The 21016-nt window shown below is 38.5% G+C and overlaps 1 protein-coding gene across 1 annotated transcript in view; it reads right to left on the bottom strand.

The window, feature by feature from the left end:
* Nucleotides 1-330: 330 nt before the first annotated feature.
* Nucleotides 331-21016, bottom strand: part of LOC127577603 (USP6 N-terminal-like protein) — a 166007-nt gene continuing 145321 nt past the window's right edge. Inside the window, exon 14 of the mRNA XM_052028869.1 lies at nt 331-3663. Within this exon, the coding sequence (XP_051884829.1) occupies nt 1865-3663 (1799 nt within the window). The 3' untranslated portion in view covers nt 331-1864. The remainder of the gene's footprint in view (nt 3664-21016) is intronic.

Below are 21016 nucleotides of genomic sequence, written 5' to 3'. Positions count from 1 at the left end.
ACATGGCCTTTCTGTCTTCAGATCTGCTCCTGCTTTGTGGGAAAGGAGTTAGTTAGTTAGTTATCCTGCTCCAACGCTAGTTAAAATCACTTGGTGTCTAATTGCTCTAAATTTAAGTGGATTACTCATTTGCCTGCAACACCATGCAATTTGAAATTGGCAATAGTTGGGATTTGAGTGGGTAACTTTTTAACCAGCTACTCTCCTAGTTTCTGCCAGGTGGGTAGTTAAAATCATACCCTTTTGTCTATGTGCATAGTTTGACTTTTAACTAAAATTTACACAAGTCAAGGATATATTTTTATGAAATGATATTTTCACTATGTTAAATTTAGGCTACAAATTACAATGCAACACATCAAAATGTTCATAAAGCTCTGTTTACAGTATTGTTTGGTACTTAGAAACAATGTAAAGCATGACACAAAGTAATGTTTCCACGCTATTCCAAGTAATTCACCTGTTTTCTAATGAAAGAACAGAAACATGGCCAATGTAAAAGCCCTGCAAAAGTAAATTTACAATATTTTAACAAGTAGAACAATATTATTTTCATGTTAACAATCCATCATTGAAACTGTATAACCTTTTTGAAGAAAAGGTGGCTTGCCTGTACCATAACAGTTACAGAAAGTGCAAAATTAAGAACAGACTTTACAAAAAATACTATGTACATCACACATCAGTTAAATATTTCCATTCAGTTCTCAGGGTTATTATTTCTTCCACTAGAACACATATTACACAACTAACATTTTATGTGCTGAGCACCATTACTTGTTCCCTTTCGCTTGCTGCAAATATTTACTACCTGCAGGTGGTCACCAAGCAAGAATACTATATTCCTGAGTTGATGTCATAAAATAATAGCTTCTCAATTCTGACCAAAAAGTTATATTGATCATTGTTACAGGCAAGGCCAAGTGCAGGGAATGGCTTCAAATATTTTCCCCCTCACAAAAAAAAAGTGATTACAGGTTTAGTTTCAGCACTATTTTGCCAAAGCTCCTTTCTAAAATTTATAGTAAACATCAACAACTACTTCTCTGGCCCTTGAACATCACAACACAGATATATATTGTCTTTTTTCACATCCTTAAAAACTGTAGTTACAAGAGGCTAAAAATCATATCTGAAATTCCCAGCACTTATTTACACAAACATTGTTGTAACATATGCAAATTATGTTACTCTTTCTCTTTTAAGTACATTTTGTACAAGGAATATTCCAAAGACTAAAAAAATTCAACTGTGTGCAATGTTATCATTTCTAACTGAAGAATTATTGTTTCATTGCAATTCCTATATTACACATATCAAAATCAAACAGGGCTGAAAAATTGCATGAAAATCCAATTAGCATTGGCTGCCACTAATCTTATGGTAAAATATCAGTCCACCTGGGAAAACAATGTCAAAGTTACTTGTGTAAAAGTGTGCTACAGTATTTGCCATTTTGTGAGCCTGCTCACTCCCTTTATGATTTGCATTGTATTTGATGGTAATTATGCACTGGGTTAAACAAAACATGGTGTGACTTACAGTTATATGGGCTGAAAAAATAATAAACATTCAATGAAATGTTTAAGTGTATTTGTCTGCATCCACCTTTTCTGTGTGAGTTGCAGAATGAAGAACCTTAAGATATCATTGTTAGATATGTAAATTTATGAAATGAGACAATTTGCATAGATTTTTTTTGCATCAACTCAATAGCCATACAGGTCTTCATAAAGCATATTTAAACAATTACTTAAATGAGTGGAAAATGTATGGTTACTTTTGTCATATAAAATGCTTGCAGTACATTAAACATTTGATCAATGTGAAGTGCATAATGGAAAAGTGGTTGGAATGGTGGCTGTCATAATGTAACAGATTCATAATCTTGGTATTCTGGAGATACTGCCAAACACTTCTCTGAGCCTAAATTTGAGGTTTCAGCTGTGGCATGTTCTTGCTGTATATCTGCATCAGTAGGGGAAGGATAAGCTGGTACTTTTAACAGACTTACAGTTATGTTGCTAACTGGAATAATGACTTCAGGGAAGTCAATCTCTTTTACTGTGCAGGTCCCTTTTTCATCACGTGTTGCAACCAACTGCAAGTCATCCTGTGGAGGCAATGCCATGTGCCTGAAGTTTAGAAGGTTTTGCTCAGCTGCATGTGCCACATGAACCGAAGTCGTTGACCTTACTACTTTACAAGAGCTATTTAAACACTGCCTGATTGGTGAGGTCTGTGTGATAGCTGTCAGGTGCTCAGGACTCTGTACATTTGGATTTCTTATAGGGTCCTGTTTGTGCACCGTTGGTGAATATTTGGAAGGACTCTGGTGAGCAGAAGACGTGGCACAGTTTTCAGGCCCATAAGTGTCCCAAGACTGTTGACAAAATGTTGAGGCTTGTTTGACAGGTTGTGATTTATCTATCAAATCTAATGCCAATGATGAATTAGCTGCTCTGACAGTCATGTCCACTGATTCCAGTCCGAATAGTTCCTTCTGAGTAAGTGCACATACTTCATCATAATGAATAATTGGTTCTGAAATAATCTGATCAGACTGATATTCACACCGAGAAACACTTGCATTGTCGTACATAGAAACATCTGAAACCCTTCTTCCACTTTGGACCTCACCCATATCTTTTATTTTTGTGCTGTTCAAATCAACTGAAGTTTCATGTGTTAAATCAGTAAAGATTAACTCCTCTTCTTCTGGAGATGAAAGTTTCATTGCCAATAAAGATTGTGGTTTATCAGTAAGGTTGTGTGCTTCCAATTGATGAGGGACAATCAGACCAGAATGAGTTTGTTGTGGATATGGAATCAACAAATGCTTTTCTCCAGAGAACAACTCTGCTGGTGGAGGCTCTGCTAAAAGTAATGGAAGGTTCTCACTGTTTTCCATTTCCTTAAGTTCATTATTTATCTGTGGCGAGGCCTCAATACTGCTATATTCTTTCTCTGGTGACTGCTCATTCACTGACTCTGAAACAAATGCCTCCAATCTTTGTGGGGACTCTGTATCCATGTTTTTGAGTTCTGAAGAGCATGCAGATTGTTCTTGCAAAAGTTGGGTTACAGCTATTTCATTAGTTCCCATATATTCTGCTTTGGTCATGTCTCGACAATTTATCGCTGTTTCTTCTGGCGAGTTGGTGGTTTCTTTTTCTGGAACTATAAAGTTAACTTCTAAACCTGGGTTTGCACTATTTACTGCAGTACAAGTCTCACTACTTTCAGCAGGTAAGATGTTTTCCTTCTTTGGAGACTGTTCTGTAACTTTTTCTAGGCTGGGTGATTGACTCGTTTCTGAAAGCTGTGTTTCACCTTCTTTTGGTAGTTGAGTTTGGTCCTCTGAGGGAGATTTGGAGCTGTCATGACCTGGAGCTTGAGATTCACTTATTTCCAAATGAGCAAGATTTTCCTCCACAGCAGTCTGATATTTTTCTGGAGAAGGAACCTGAGGTTCAGGGAGAGAAGGCTGCAGGTAATTTTCATCTGGTGATTTTCTGTTTACCTCATCATCATGTTCAAAGACATTTGGTGGAGCGTTAACATTTTCATTCTTGCCATTGGCCATGATGTTAGTCTTCTCCGGTGCTAAAGTGACAGAAATTTCTTGTCCTAATGGTTTGCTGGGAAACTCATCAGGTTTTGCTAAAATGGATAAAAAAAAGATGCCATTTAATCTGAAGATTGTAATATATTACAAGAAAAGCAACAGGAACAAAAGCAAGGAGTAAGAGTCTGTTGTTTTTTTTTAGGCTGTCACACCTAAAAGCATTGGTGGGATCCCAGATCCTTGTATTGCCCCTCAGTCAGCTAATCAAGTCCAAGCCCAGGCCACTTAGGCCCAGCACTGCTTGCAGTCTACCCTCAAAGCTATCTGCAACATTCATCATTGCAGAGCAACCATCCACGATATCAGTTGAAGCCATGGGGGAAATATTGCATTGATGTAATAGGGTAGCAAAATTATGTGAAAGATAGGTGCTGAATGACACACAAAGAAATTTAGTAAGAATTGCAATTTATGCTCTTAATTTAATGTATGAAATTGACTTGTTTCATTCTGGCTTTTCTTGGTTTTTGCAGAAGCAAACAGTGAGATGGTCTAACTGAGGAATGGTGACAAAAGAACCATGTCATCTTAAGAATTTGGATTTCCCTTCATTCATTATGATTTGTTGGTGTTAGACAAACCTCCAGTAGCAATTGATATCAATGATTTGGTTGAGGTGATTAAATTTTCAGGATTTATTGATTATAAAATGTGAGGTGGCAGCATGCCCTTTCAGGATGATACAAAAAAACTTCAGGGAGATACCGACAGGTTAAGTGAATAAAATGAGGATATGCCAGATGGAATAATATGTGGAAAATGTGGGGTCATCCACTTTTGTAGAAAAAGTAGAAAGTTGAGGTATTTGTTTTAAATGGTGAGAGACTGAAAGGTTCGGAGGAACCTGGATTTCCTTCTACATGAATCACTGAAGGCTAACATGCCAGTTCACAAACCAATTAGGAAGGCAAATTGGTCTTTTTTGTCTGGCAGAGGGAACGTTCTGGTTATGACTGGAGGAGAAATGTGGCTGACTCTTCAAGTAAACATTCAATGTTAAACATGAGCTGTTTTCTGTGAGAGAACTGTGGAGTCATGATTCACAATTTATAACATTGACCTGGAATGAGATGATCAAGTGTAAATTATCCAGGTTTGCTGATTATAGAATGCTAGTCTTGGCTCTCAGTAGGATGCAGAAAGGTTTAGGAGGATATAGATAAGATAATTGAATGAGTGAGGATATGGAATACAGTTTGGAAAAACGTGAAGTCATGTTCCTTGGTAGTAAAGTAATAAAGTTGGGGTATTTTTTTAAATAGTGGGAGATTTAATGGTTCAGAGGGACTTTGGTGTATATGTAGTTGAATCACTGAAAGTTAACACCCCAGTTCAGCAAACAATTAGGATGGCAGTTGGTACATTAGTCTTTATTGCAAGAGGATTGGAGTACAAGAGTAAAGATATCTTACTCCTGGTGGATCTGCATCTTCGCTCTGTATATGAAAGTCTGGTCTCCATATTTGTGACAGAGGGAGTGTAGCAAAAGTTCACCACATTGATTTCTGAGGGGGGTGGGGGGTTTGTCATATGAGGAGAAATTAAGCAGTGGGTCTATACCCTCTTGAGTTTAGAAGACTGAGAAATAATCTTATTGAAACATACAAAATTATTATGGGGCTTGACATGGCACATGCAAAGTCGATGTTGCCCCTGGCTCAAGTGTCCGCACCCAGGCCTCACAGTCTCGAGTAGTTGGCCATTCAGTCAAAAGTGGAGGAGATATTATAGGAATAAAGGGATATAAGGCCAGTGCAGGAAAGTGGCACTGAAATAAAAGATCAGCCATGATCTTACTGAATAGCCAAATGGCCTATTCCCTCTTCCATTTTGTGCAGTTGAAAATATTGCCAGAAGTGAATTCTGTGTGAGATACTGCTATTGAAGTTGATTAGGTGACCTGGTGTTAGGGTTCATGAATCTTTTGAACCTAAAATTCGACCCTTTTTAATTACTGACATCAACTCACAAAGAAACATATGCAAAATTGGTTAAAATACTACATTAACATGATTTTTGTTTGGGTTTTTTGAGCTTCTCATTGAAGAACTTCTAAGTAATGGGCATTAAAGCAGCATTAGAAGGAAAGAAAAATGGTTTGGGCAAATCTGTAACACGTGCTCCTCCTAGTGGTTGAAGCATGATGTAGAAATAATAAAGCAGGGAACATTTCTTTTAGAAAGTAATCTCGAAAGACCAGAAAATTAAAATGTGCTAACCAAGAACTAGGCACAAGAATGTTACACTACAGAAATTGTAAGAGACAGGTTTACTTTAATAATTTCCTGTTTGATGAAGGCATCTGATAGAATCTGAGTCTCTGGTAGGTATGAGGAATAGGTGGGAAAGTAAAATGCATACAGATAATTACTAAGAAGGATATAACTGTAGAGATTACGAATAGATGCAGGTCTATCCATCACCTGTCAGAATGGTTCCAGAGTGACAATAGGCCACAGGATATTTTTGCTTCTAACTCTTAATCAGAGAATTGTGTCTGGAGTTGGATAACATAACAGAAGAGGAGCAGATTTATTCATCATCAGAAGTGCTTGGCATCCAATTCAGGTTTAAATGTTTAAATACTGAATAACTTAAACAAAATAATTCTCCAAATAACCCAATAAAATTACAATTGATAAACTACGGAACATAAATGTTATTTCCTCAAAAGATGTTAAACCATGTGAGATTCTTCATTGCATTTTACCAACTGCTTGTAATGTTTAAACAACTGCACTTAGGTGCATAAAATATAATGCCCTGCCTTGGGTGTATTAGTGATTTTATAATTTTACTAATATGATGATAGAGTTCACATTTATTATTTTAAAACAGACAGAATAATAAAATTTTAAATCTTCAGTTAATAGTGATTTTTTAATTTAAAAAAATGTATCACTACACTGCAATTAAACCTATGCACCAAAATTAAAGAGTTACCTCTCACAGTGAATGAATTCTCTGTGAATGAAGTCATTACCCAGATCACTAAAGATATTTTTAGGTTGTCACAGGCAGGAGGAATGATTTAAGCCAATACACGAGAAACACTCTTTAAAAAAAAACTATTTTCATTTTCTTTTCATTTTTACAAGATGTGGACATTGACAGCAGGGCTAACACTTATTCCCATTCCTAATTATCTCTGAAAAGATGGAGTGAACTGCCTCCTGAACTGCTACAATTTGTGTAGTAAAGGTATAGAAGGCTATTGGAAAGAGAATTTCAGTAATTAAATTCAGCAATGATGAAGGAAAGGCAATAACTTTCCAGGTCTGAAGAGTTAGTGACATCAGATTGGCGTCAAGCTTCCAGAGTATTGTTTGAGCTGCACTCAACCAGACTGCAGAATACTCCATCATACTCCTGATTTGTGCCTTGGAATGGCTTTGTGGAGTCAGAAGATGAGTCACTTGCTGCAAAATAACTGCTTCTCACTTGTTGATGTTGGGGAAATGGTGTTGGAGAAGCCATTGAATATCCAGGCTAGGTGGTTAGATTTATTTCTATTAAATCATTTTTTCTATATTTTGAGTTTTATCAGTTAGTTTTGCATTGTGAAAGAATACTATAAGAAAAAAATAATTTGCAATGGTAATTACAACACATAGAAGCATACAAATTCAGCGCAGTAAGGCAATAATGCCCATCATATTTCTGTGCAGAGTTGTGACTGTCAACTGAATATTGCCACTTTGAAACTAAATATGAAGAACAAGGTGAGTGATTAAAAATAACAAAACTAAACATAAATGAAGTTCTAAAACTAAATGAAAAATCAGCATGAAAGATTATACCAACAAAAATTAGAACAAAAATCACAATTCTACTTAATATAAACAACCATAAGTTCTAATTAATTTGAAAAACTGGTAAATATGAAGAATATTCAAGTTAGGACCGATTATAAGGTGAACAAATATTTACCTCAAGTACTACAGCAACAGTCCAATTATGTTCTGAACAGCTCAATAGTCATTTGATTGATTCCTTAGATATATGGATATTTGAAACAATGCTGTATTTCTACTCTAAAAATATCATGCTGCAGACCACACTGTAGAATCTTCCTTCTTTTATGTATGGCAAGATTAGCTGAAATGAGATCTGATTTCTACTGAACAGAGATCAGTATAACATTCTGCCTGCTTAATCTCTGAAAGTACAAGCAGATTTACTCAAAGTATCCTTTGAAAACTTACATCTCAAATGAGTACTGAGATTGGAAGCGAAAGGATCGGACATTCAATTATAAAAGTCTAGAATGGGCTGATTGACCCATTGGATCTTTAAATGTTAAGTTATTAACTACTAAATATGATTATACATCAAAGTAAAATTCAGCAAATAAAGTAGGATTCACAAGATTAGACATTGCCGAGACAGATAAAGATTAGAATATGCTCAAGTCCTTGTAGTTTTCACGGAACTCTCTGATATAACAGCTTTACATTTTACCTGACAATCCATTCTCAGATTAACATGTATTTTCCCTCCTGTGATCATAGGATTATCTTCTACTCATTTGTACAACCTTTTACCCAGTTGCAGTGTTATTTTCCAGTTCTCCAGTGATGGAGAATGTGAGTTAGAAAGTAAACTAACTCCTGTTGAGGTATTAATTATGTAACTATTAATAGATTCCAGTAAAGATTTTTTAGAAATATAGCTTTCATTTCTCTGAAAGTGTTTTTTTTCCCTAGATATATAATCTAAGGAAATGAAAGAGCAGCCAAGATTTTTTTTCAGTAAAATTATCTGATTGTTCTGCATGCTACTTTGGCAGATGGCAGCAGCCAACCTTACTCTAAATCAAGGTAAGAACTGCCTTTGCACATTAAAATACAAGAAATTTTACATAGTGTTGATACTTTATGGTTTAGTTGAATGAAGAAAAAAAATTACTTGCCCTAGGATATTGCTGTTTTGTTTTTCCTTTAATGGTTTAAAGGAATGGGACGGTTGGTAGTATGCATCAAAGAGTGATAGGGTATGTGACTAAATTTAAGAATCCTCTTGCAGTAAATATTTTCATTGAGGCAATGGTTTCAGGTGGAGAAAATCTTCAAAGTTCATGTCAATTCTGGGCAGTTTCACAGAATGACTAGCATCTGGTGCTAAAACATGGATCAGCAAGAGTCTGTTATTTGGAAAAAGGAAAATGCAAATAGAAATGGGACTGAACATTTGCCTGCAGCTTGTGCTCATGAGGAGATGCTATAGGATGTGCTATGGGATAATATACCCTGCCCTAGAAACTATTTTTCAACAATCTGGAATAAAATGTTTGTTGTAGCATTTTTATGTCAGTCATGCAAGGGATGACACAATTTCCTGTGCAACTCTCCTTTTGGAGCACTGTGGAGAAATCAATCACCAGAACTACATCTTTACAACAAAGCACTGAATCAGGAACACTATACAGTAAATTTTAATTCTTCCTACCCAGATGGCACTACTCAGGGCTGTAGATGGAGTTTCAAACTAAATAGTAGGGGAGTGGGTTCAACAGATTGATAGAGTATAGATAAAGTAAGAGGGAAGGAGAGTGTAGGAGAAGATACTGAAGTCTCCAGAATAAAGAATAAGACAGAAAGTTTAGAAAGGTATAAGAATTTAACTTCAGGCAACATGGAGACAAACTTGAGAAGAAGGGTGGTGAATACAGGACTGAAGGTACTCTATTTTAATGCATGCAATATTTGAAAGAAGGTAGATGAGCTCATAGCGCAGTTAGAAATTGGCAGGTACGATGTTGTGGGCATCACAGAGTCGTGGTTGAAAGAAGATCACAGCTGGGAGCTAAACATCCGAGGATACACATCCTATTGAAAAGACAGGCAGGTGGGCAGAGGGGGTGGGGTGGCTCTGTTGGTAAAAACTGAAATCAAATCCTTAGCAAGAGGTGACATCGGATCAGAAGATGTAGAATCCTTGTAGGTGGAGTTAAGAAACTGCAAGGGTAAAAAGACCCTGATGGGAATTACATACAGGCCTCCAAACAGTAGCCAGGATGTGGGGTACAAATTACAACAGTAGATAGAAAAGGCATGTAAAAAGGGTAATGTTACGGTAGTCATGGGGGATTTCGATATGCAGGTAGATTGGGAAAATTGGGTATGTACTGGATTCCAAGAGAAGGAATTTGTAGAATGCCAATGAGATGGCTTTTTGGAGCAGCTTGTGGTCGAGCCCACTAGGGAGAAGGCAATTCTGGATTTACTGTTGTGCAATGAACCAGATTTGATTAGAGAGCTTAAGGTAAAGGAACCTTTAGGAGGCAGTGATCATAACCTGATAGAATTAACCCTGTAGTTTGAGGGGGAGAAGCTGAAATCGGAAGTATTACAGGTGAGTAAAGGTAACTACAGAGGCATGAGAGAAGAGCTGACCAAAGTTGATTGGAAGGGGTCCCTAGCAGGGATGATGGTACAGCAGAATTGGCAGGAGTTTCTGGGAGTAATTCAGAAGACACAGGATCAGTTCATCCCAAAGAAGAAGAAGCATTCTGAAAGGAGGATGGGGTAACCGTGGCTGACGAGGGAAGTCAAAGACAGCATAAAAGCAAAAGACAGGGCATACAATATTGCAAAAATTAGTGGGAAGCTAGAGGATTGAGAAGCTTTTAAAAAAACAATAGAAGGCAACTAAAAAAGCAATAAGGGGAGAAAAGATGAAATATGAAGGTAAGCTGGCCAATAATATAAAAGAGGATATCATAAGTTTTTTCAGATATATAGAGTAAAAGAGAGGCAAGAGTGGACATCGGACTGCTGGAAAATGATGCTGGAGAGGTAGTAATGGGGAACAAAGGAATGGCAGATAAAATGGATAACTATTTTGCGTCAGTCTTCACTGTGGAAGAGACCAGCAACATGCCAGAAATTCGAGAGAGTCGGGGGCAGAACTGAGTGTAGCTGCTATTATTAAGGAGAAGGTTCTTGGAAACTGAAAGGTCTGAAGGCAGGTAAGTGACATGGAGCAGATGGACTACACCCCAGGGTTCTGAAAGAGGTAGCTGAAGAGACTGTGGAGGCATTAGTAGTGATCTTTCAAGAATCACTAGAGTCAGGAATGGTTCTGGAGGACTGGAAAATCACAAATGTCACTCCACTCTGTAAGAAGGGAGGGAGGCAAAATTATATGCCAGTTAGACTGACTTCAGTGGTTGGTAAGATGTTAGAGTCCATTATGAAGGATGAGGTTTCGGGGTACTTGGAAGCTCATGATAAAATGGGCTGAAGTCAGCATGGTTTCCCCGAAGGGAGATCTTGCCTGACAGATCTGTTGGAATTCCTTGAGGAAGTAACAGGCAAGACAGGCAGAGAGTCAGTGGATATTGTTTACTTGGATTTTCAGAAGGCCTTTGATGAGGTGTGCACATGAAGCTGCTAAACAAGATAGGAGCCCATGGTATTACAGGAAAGGTGCTAGCATGGATAGAAGATTGGCTGACTGGCAGAAGGCAAAGAGTGGGAATAAAGGGGACCTTTTCTGGTTGGCTGTCGCTGACAAGTGGTGTTCCACAAGGGTCAGTGTTGGGTCCGCTACTTTTCACATTATACGTTAATGATCTTGATGACAGAATTGAAGACCTTGTGGCCAGGTTTGCGGATGATACAGAGATAGGTGGAGGGGCAGGTAGTGTTGAGGAAGCAGGGAGTCTGCAGGACTTGGACAGGTTGGGAGAATGGGCAAAGAAGTGGCAGATGGAATACAGCACAGGGAAGTGTATAGTCATGCACTTTGGTAGAAGGAATAAAGGCGTAGACTATTTCTAAATGGGTAGAAAATTCAGAAATCAGAGGTGCAAAGGGACTTGGGAATCCTAGTGCAGGACTTCCTAAAGATTAACTTGCAGGTTGAGTCGGTAGTAAGGAAGGCAAATGCAATGTTAGCATTCATTTCAAGAGGACTAGAATATAAAGGCAAGGATGTAATGCTGAGGCTTTATAAGGCATTGGTCAGACCACATTTGGGGTATTGTGAGCAGTTTTGGGCTCCATATCTAAGGAGGGATGTGCTGGCATTGGAGAGGGTCTTGAGGAGGTTTACAAGAATGATCCAGGGAATGAAAGGGTTAACATATGAAGAGCGTTTGATGGTTCTGGGCCTGTACTCACTGGAGTTTAGAAGGATGAGGGGGGGATCTCATTGAAACCTACCGAATATTGAAACGCCTGGATAGAGTGGACGTAGAGAGGATGTTTCCAGTGATGGGAGGGTCTAGGCCCAGAGGGCATGGCCTCAGAATAGAAGGACATCCCTTTAGAACAGAGGTGAGAAGGAATTTCTTTAGCCAGAGGGTGGTGAATCTGTGGAATTCATTGTGTAAGGGCGTCAAAGGTTACTGGGAGAAGGCAGGAGGATGGGGTTGACAGGGAAAATAAATCAGCCTTGATCGAATGGCGGAGCAGACTCGAAGGCCCACATGGCCTAATTCTGCTCCTATGTCTTATCTTATGGTCCTTACCTCCCTAAACTTAGTAATCTTGCTCATGACTTCCCAGTCCCATTTCATCAAGGCCCAGGCCCCAGTTCTACGGGCCAAGGTCTCAACCCTTCAATAACACTCTCGATCCAAATTTAAAGTTCAGGTCTTCCAATCTCACTTTTGTTCTCTTAGGGCCATACTGGAAGCCCTGATCTCCAGGCCTCTTCCACCCATGCAGTCTCTAGCCCCACCTAACTATCCACCCCACCAGCCATTTATCTGATTTTCAACCAAACTCACGCATCTACCAGCACTGATTTTGCTTGCAGGTCCACTCCCCACCCCAATCTTACTTGCAGGGGGACCCCAGCCTTGATTTGACTTGGAGATTCCTGTGCAGCCCCAATCATTCCTGCAGTCATATATCCCTGTACATCCAGCCCAAACCTAGCTTGCAGAAGCCCATACACTCCTCCTTCCTGAACCCATCCTACTTGCAGACCTCAAATTCCTGTCTTATTCCTCAACCCCTGGCCCCAATCTTCAACTGCAAGCCCTATCTGCTTCACTGACCTTGTTTCGGTGTTGGAAGGCACATTTGCAGTGATACCTGAGAGATTCTGTGATTTGCAACAACTGGCACATCCAAAATGGTCGTTAGTGGGCTACAGCCATGACCACTCGATGAACAAGAATTTCTTGGCACATTTTTGTATTCTTTGATGTCAACTGTTTTAAGGGATTTCAAATAACTCAAAAACATATAGCATATTATCATATTTACGATTCATTTTTATTAATTGATGGAGGATTAATATTCAACTCCTTTGGATACCATGGGATCAAAATTCATTTCTTATTGCTAAATTAACAACTGCTCATGGTAATGCCATTAATATTTTGTTCTTTTCACTTTGCTAGCAAACTAAGAAATATTTCTATTCCACGATTTATATAATAATTGTTAATCAGTCAAAACAATTGGAACACTCTTATTTCATGGGTATTTGCTGAACTTACCAAGCATTACAAAGAAATGAAATTTGTAATGACGCATTCATTCTGTACAATAAATGACAACAGCAACAGAAATAGGCCAACAAAAGAGTCAGGTTAATTCCAATGAAAGTGAATTTTCTTTTACACATTTTGTTTGAGCTATGACCTCAAATGCAAAGTAATTCTTACAGCATGCTGTAAACTAGCAGATAACTTTGCTGTCCTGTTCTCTGAAGGATAATGTGATCAATGGGAAAATAAACTACTGAGGTAGGTTAATTGGCACCTGTAAATTACCCCTGGTGTACTGTGGTAGAACCCTGGGGGCAGGGGGTTAATAGGAATGTGGAGACAATAGTTTATGGGGAAAATTAGTGGGGAATAGGATTGCTCGGTGAGTTGGCGTAGACCCAGTGAGCTGAAATGGTTTTCGATGTCTAAAAGAAATATATGATCTATGCCGCAAGATGAAGATTGAGCATTAAACCTGCACCACATATAAGCCTCAATATAGTCCATTTGAGATCTGCTCTGTTTGCTGAGAAATTCACATCTGGTAGGTGAAGCTACCTGCACAATAGAATTGTGCCAGATCGTCTTACTTGATCTTTGAAATTCAGTTTAGTGTTACCAATGTTTTGTTTACCATTACATGGTCCCTCTAGCCCTGGACAGAGAGGAGGCAGATAGGGACAAATTGATTCTAGGCTTCTGAAAAAGACAAAATTATGTACAGCAGGCTTGGGTTTCTCTCCTTTATGGTGCACTTTCTCCCCAATGGGGAAAAATCTAGCTTTTCCTCTTGAATCCTAATAATAACATTGAGATGTACTACTGACTGACAGTGGTTTAAGTTAGAAGTTTCATTTTTTTCTACATTGTCTGAAATCAGAGTGCTTAACATGAGTAGTACCAAAGATGCAAGTTTTAATTCTCAATTATATTATCTACTTCTCATATGAGGTAGGTTACATGAAGTAAAACTGTAATGGATACTGGTGAGAGCAAGGAGGTACAAAAGAAATAAAGTGCAGCAAGGGAGAGAATGAGAAACAAAGGAAAAAGCTGAAGGTGAGATATTGAAAAATCACTGCAAAGTAAGTAAAGGTCACCAAGCAGATAAAGAAAGACTTGCATTTATGCAAAGCCTTTCACAAACTCAGGACATTACAAAATGCTTTGCAAGCAATTAAATGCTTTTAATATGTTGTTATTGTTGCAAAGTCAAAAAGTAGAATGCGGCATAGAATGTGCAGCAACATTGCAAATAGTTCCATTAAGCAAAAGCTATGAAGGGCTAGAAGGCAAATGTGGACTTTACATTGATAGTTTAGTGGCTTAATCTACAGAATATTAACAAACTTGGTTAAACACTCCAGAAAGGCCTTGGATTCAATTTCACATCGATGCCAGTTGATCTCTACCACTGTAGCAGTGAGGGCTAAAATTAGCCTCAATATTCTTAGGTTATAAAAAGAACAAAATATGAGCTGCAACTCCCAACTTTTATCTCGTGAACTGTGCTGGAAAGTGTACATGTGCAGGCCAGGAAAGAGCTACTCCATGATGTTCCACAGCCAAAATATCAGTTATACTTGCTAAATGGAGACACACATGCAATTGTGTTAACTATCAGAGGGGTCCAAGTGCCTTCAGAACAATTCAGCCTTCATGAACATCACTTTTCCAGGTGAAGAGGAGATGAAACTCAGAGGAGAAGAGAGAAGGGGGAAAACCACCCTCAGCAAACAACTCAATGGGATCTTTGGAAAGAACTGACTGATGATGCTATAATAAAACAGATGAACAAGACTGAAATTGTTGGCATGTTAATATAGACACATGCCCTTTATGCCCCTTTACAGGTTTTTCCTGATGAAACTCTTTCCCAGTTCTGACGAAGGGTCTCAAACTTGAAATGCCACTTTAATCTCCATCCCACTCCCACTCTGACTGTGGCTTCCTGCACTGTTACAACAAGGCATAATGCATGCTGAAGAGAGTAGATTAGGAGCAGCTGTTATTGGGCAAGTCCACATCTGACATGTGAGAGTCATTTAAAGGCCAGCTGGTGAGAATTCAGGACCAACATATTTCTGTGAGGAAGGAAGACAAGGATAGCAAAGTACAGGAGCATTAGATGACAAGAGATGTCGCAAATTTAGTCAAAAAGGAAAAACAAAGCAAATATAAAGTTTAGAAAGCTGAAATTGTTCAGAGCCTTTGAAAAATATGCAGGAAGCAGGAGGGAACAGGTACACAGGGCATTAGGAGGGTCAAGCAAACTGATGCAACCTCTTATTCCATACCACCATCAACCTAGGCATAATAAAGCAAAAGACCCAGAACCATCAAAACATTCCTTTCATAAGAGCAGTTCAAAATTTGTACATAATTATATTTACCTTGATGTGTATTTCTGATATTACACGAACACAAAAAGAAGAGATCATTTAAGTATGTTGAAGGGTAATCCAGGATTATGGATCTCTCCTGTCCAGACCTTTTGGTTCCTTTCAACAGCAGCTTGGAATAACTCGAATTATTTTAAGGGCATTGTGGATTGTTGGTGGTAATATAGTGGTGTACCATAAATCTAGATTTGCCTGTGAGGCAATTCAAAGATTTGTGAGTGAGCAGTAATGTGAACTGAAAATATTTTCCCTCGATTTCCCTAGATTTTCCTTCCCTTTTATGGTCACTTTTCTTCAGGTGCAATTCATTATTATGTCATTTATTACTGTTAAGATGACCTGTAGAAGACTAAATTCTTCTTAAGGTTCTTTTTATGATTTCAATCCACGGTATTATTTAAGATCATTTTTCTTCCCTCCTAATTCCACAGTTAACTGTGGCTGCACAATATATAAAATTCTATTTATGGGCATATTCTTCCCATTTACTATTGTTGGATGGTTTCAGCCCCCATTCCAGTGTTTTGCCCATGTAGCTACATATTGGAAAAATACCATTTGTGCAAATCTTCTCTTTGATTTCTTTAATTTATTCATTTTGTGGGATGTTGCAACACTTATTGAAAATGTGTGGTGATTCATCTTGTTGAACCACTGCAATCCATCTGATGAAGGTGCTCCTGAAATGCAGTTTGGTAGGACACTCCAGACTTTAGACAGGATGATGATGGAAGAACAGAATATATTTCCATGTCAATATGGTGTGTGAGTTGAAAGGGAACTTGCAGGTGGTGGCATTCCCCTGCATTTGCTACCCTTTCCCTCTTGATGCTAGAGGTCATGAAATTGGGAGGTGCTATAGGCAAGTAACTGCAGTGCATTTTGTAGTTACACCTACTGTAGTCATGGTGTGTCAGTGGTGGAGGAAATGAATGCTTAGGGTGGTACTAATCAAGCAGGCTGTTTTGTTCTGGATAGTGTTGACATTCTTGAGATTGAATCATCAGGCAATGTGTTCCTGACTTGTGCCTTCTAGAAGACAGAGAGGCTTTGGGATGTCAGAAATAAGTCGGTCACTGTGGGATATTCATTTTTTGACCTGTCCTTTATGTAGCTGATGGAGGCAGTTAGATAGACACATGAATATGCAGGGATATGAATCACGTACAGGCAGAAGAGATTTAGTTTAATTCGGCATCATATTCAATGCAGACATTGTGGGCCAATGGGCCTGTTCCTCTGCTGTACTGTTCTATGTTCTGATTAGTTGAATTTCTGATCAATGGTGACCATCCAACCATATCCCCCTCCAGGATGTTATGATTAAGGACTCAGTCATGTTCACACTATTGAATGTTAAGGATAGGCGGTGACTCCTGTTGGAGGTGGTTATTGTTTGGATCCTGCATGGGGCAAATGTCAGTTGCCACTTAGCAGCCCATGCTTGGATGGTGCCTCAGTCTTGATGTAGACGGGCATAGACCGCTCAGGTTTTGGAGAATTTACAAATGGAATTGAACTGTGCAATCAGTGACAATTCCCATTATGATGAAAGGAAGGTCATTAATGAAACACGGAGATGGTTCTTCAGGGTCTGAAGAATTCCTGCAGTGATGACCTGGGACTGGGATAATTGACTTCCCATATTGACAATCATACTTCTCAGTCTTAGATATGAATGCAACCATTGGAGTGTTTGCCCCTTGATGCCTCTGACTTCAGTTTTACTAGGTTTGATGTTAAATGGTATTAACATCTTTTACAACAGGTGCTTAACATCATTATTTTTCCTAGCAAACTGAACCTGGCCTAAATAGGGTACAATGGAATGAAAGTGATTAACTTGAATGAAAATAAAGTAGGAAGAACAAATTTAAATGATTAATTTATTGGTTTCAAACAAACATGCTATTTTGCAATTTGCTTACACTTAACAGGTCAATGTGTCAACTATTGCCTTTCAATATCTTAGGAACAGTCAATATAACTTTCCTAGAATGAATGGGCAACAAGAGAGAAAGCAAATTTGCTGAGAAGAGCAAACCACGGTCATCTTTACTGGATCCACAGAATATCAAAGTGTTATGCTCGACAGATAACTCAATAGCATTGTACAACTTTCTCTTCTGTATTTTGCAGTTTTCACTTTTAAGTGCTTATTTTTCACACTGTAATTAAGATAAAATTAGTTCTAAGATTGCAGCAATCTCTTCACCCTTTCATGGCTTCCACTATCTATGTCATTTAATGCTGATCACGCTGCAATTTAAGGTGATTTATCCTACATCACTAAAATCAGTACAACCCTTTGTGATATTATTGTCTACCAAAAATGGAAAGAAAAATATCACATAAAACTGGCTGCACTAAGAAGAAACCAATTTCGAAGACAATATGCCATCCTGCAATAAAATATAATTGGCAAATTTAAAGGAGTAATCCGCTATGGTGTTTGGAATTGTTTAATGGCCTTTTTATGTTCTTAGTCCAATGGATTTATATTTAAGTCGTCAGCATTAAAATGGAGTACTTGGCAGAAATCAGATATTTCCTCCCATTCAAAAAGAGAGAAAAATAACCAATGATGCAACTAAGGGATCGCATGGGATTATCTTTTACATGACATAAAGCCAGATCAGATTCCAGCAGTAGTGTTCCTCTAAGCTTGGAAAAAGTGCATGAAGCAGGAATCAAGAATTTTGGAGTTCAACTGAACTTTTTTGCCTCTTTCCTTCAAATATATTTTGAAAGGATAACCAACCTGAACAATAAATCATTAAGTTGCCAAAAGTCTTATCTATTTTTCTTTTGCCTCCTTTGTTAAATTTTCATTCAACGAGCACATTCTTCAAGAGGGAGTGAACAAAGGTCATATCTTTGGTTTGGGTTCTATAAGAACAACTTTAAGTATAAATACATAGCTTGAAGGGTGAGCATTTTAACTGTTGTAATTATCATGATTTTCAGCCCAATTTAAATGTTGTTAATTGCCATTTGGAACTGCAGAGCTCTAATGCAACTTATTTCCACAAGGCTAAAGTGACAGGCAAAGCCCATGATAAGGTAATCAAAATCAAAAGCAGCAGGTGCTGACATCTGAAATAAAAACAGAAAATTTTGGAAACATTCCATATTGTGACCATAAGCCTACTGGACTATGCTTCCTCTTGTCCTGCCTCCTGTAAAGACTCCATTCCATTCTCTCAGTTCCTCTGTCTCTATCGTATTTTCTCCAATGACGAGAATTTCCACACAGGTGTCTCTAAGATGTCTTCCTTCTTCCTGAACTGTGGCTGCCCTTCTCCCACTGTTGACGGAGCCCTTGACCTGTTCTCATCTCTTCTCTCCTGAGCAGAGCAAGGATAGAATTCCATTGGTCTTCACCTTCTAATCCACTGCGTCTACATACATGCTTTGCAATTTCCATCAGCTTCAACGTCTTCCCATCATGCACATCTTCCCATCTCCTTCCCATTCAACACACCAAAGAGACCATTCCCTTTATAACTCCTTGTTCAGCTCTTCTGTCCCGACCAACTGCTCCCCTGTTTACAGCACTTTCACATTCAACTACAAGAGGTACTACATCTGTCCTTTTAGCACTTCCTTTCCAACCATATAGGGAACCAAACATTCCTTCCAAGTAAAGCAGCTATTCACTTGCACTTCTTCTAATCTAGTGTACTGCATTCAGTATTCATAATGAGGTCTGCCCTACATTGGAGAAATCAAACGCAGATTGGGTGACTGCTTTGTGGAAAACCCCATTCAGTTTAAAGAGGTGACTTGGAGCACCCAGTTGCTTGCCACTTTAATCCTCTATGCCATGCCAACTCTGACAAATTCCCGTGGCCTGCACCACCATAATAATGATGCCCAATTTAAACTTGCAGAATAGCACCTAATTTTCCATTTTACCACATTGTAACTCGAAATCGAAATCAGGAAACTTGCCTTCTCTATCTATATGAGAACTGCCCATTTCTATTGTAAGTTATCCATCAATGACATTGGCTCAGTTCTTCTCTCTCCATTAGCACAGCCCGACCTCCTGGGCATGACCTATAGCCTTGCATTTTACACCTTTTTGTGTTCCTTTGTTTGTATTCTCACTCTCTAACCATCCTCACCTTATAACTTTCGTTCACTTTTTTCTGTCGCTCCCTGGTTACTCCATCAACCATATAACCTCCATGCAGCAACTCTGGCCTTGCTCTATCAGAGATATTTTGTTTGTCCTATCCATCTCTCCCCCATCTTCTCTGCAACTTAAAACTTCTTCACTTTTTCTCTTTCCCAGTTCTGACAAAGCATTTTCAACCTGAAACTTTAACTCTTCCATAAAGGTTGTTGACTTGCTGAGTGCTTCCAGCATTTTCTACTTTTATCCATTACGTTCCCTATTTTTATTCATGGTAAGGTAAATTATACATAACCTTTGGATCATTTGCACTTGATGCAGCCTAAATATTGGCAGCTTTACTTATGGGAAAGGAGGAGGGATAATATGTTTGAGAGAGAATAACCTGAAATTTCAAGTACATATAAGTCTTGTCAGATTTAACTGCATTACTGCATTATAGATTTTTGTTCTGTTCCTTGCCCAACAACTGGCCACTTGCTTAAAGGGAGAAATGTTATGGCCAAGAAATGTCGGTCTTTACCAAATGGGAAGTACTAGGGTTGATGGTGGGGAGAATTACGGACATCTGGGTTGGAGTAGGAGCACTAAAGGTCTTGGGGTTTCATGAGCAGCCGAGTACAATCGGAATAAGGAGAGCAAGGGGACATAATGGATTTGGAAGCCAACCACATTCAGATTACTTTAATTTCTGATGAGAGATTGGGGCTGGGAAGCACAGGGAAGGCAAGTATTAGATTAACCATATTTTGGCTGTCCCCAAGTTGCTCTGACTGCCAGGTTTCTTAAACCTGCAGTGGAGGTGTTAGTTTTAAGTGCTGTCAAAGTATTAGAGTTATGGAACCAGCCTTTCCTGAGTAGGTTTTCAGATGTAATAGGTTTGAAATGGAATCAGATACAACTTGCATGGCAGTTTTAGAACTGGCAGATATCATAAATTTGATAGTTTAATTCATCGCCCTCACTCCTTCCCCTGCAAACTTACATTGTGGGTGATATAAAATTCTATTTATAGTTTCACTATATGATTTTTTTTGTGTCCTCTTTAAAATCTTAATCAAAATATGTAGCGCCCCAAGAATGTTCTTTGTTTGCTTGCCATTAAGGTTGAGCAGATGGCAAACAATAGTTTGTGATTTCAAAATCTAATCTCCACATGACTGCCTGCAATATATCATCATTTGTACTGCATTTCCCCCACAGCATATTGGGACAAATCATAATTTTCTAAACTTTAAAGAAATCTATTGATATTGATAATCCACATATTTATAAATGTTGGAGAGCAATGGAAATTAGGATCCAGATTTCCCAAGTCCTTTTAAGGAGTACTGTATCCTTTCAATGCCAGGGGCAGAGAAAGAGGTGGTACTATGGCTGGTTGCTTGCAATGCTCA

Source organism: Pristis pectinata, chromosome 14 (assembly GCF_009764475.1).
Source record: "Pristis pectinata isolate sPriPec2 chromosome 14, sPriPec2.1.pri, whole genome shotgun sequence".
NCBI classification, from domain to species: Eukaryota; Metazoa; Chordata; class Chondrichthyes; order Rhinopristiformes; family Pristidae; genus Pristis; species Pristis pectinata.
Note: the sequence above shows the minus strand (reverse complement) of the source record. Positions and strands in the feature narration are given on the sequence as shown.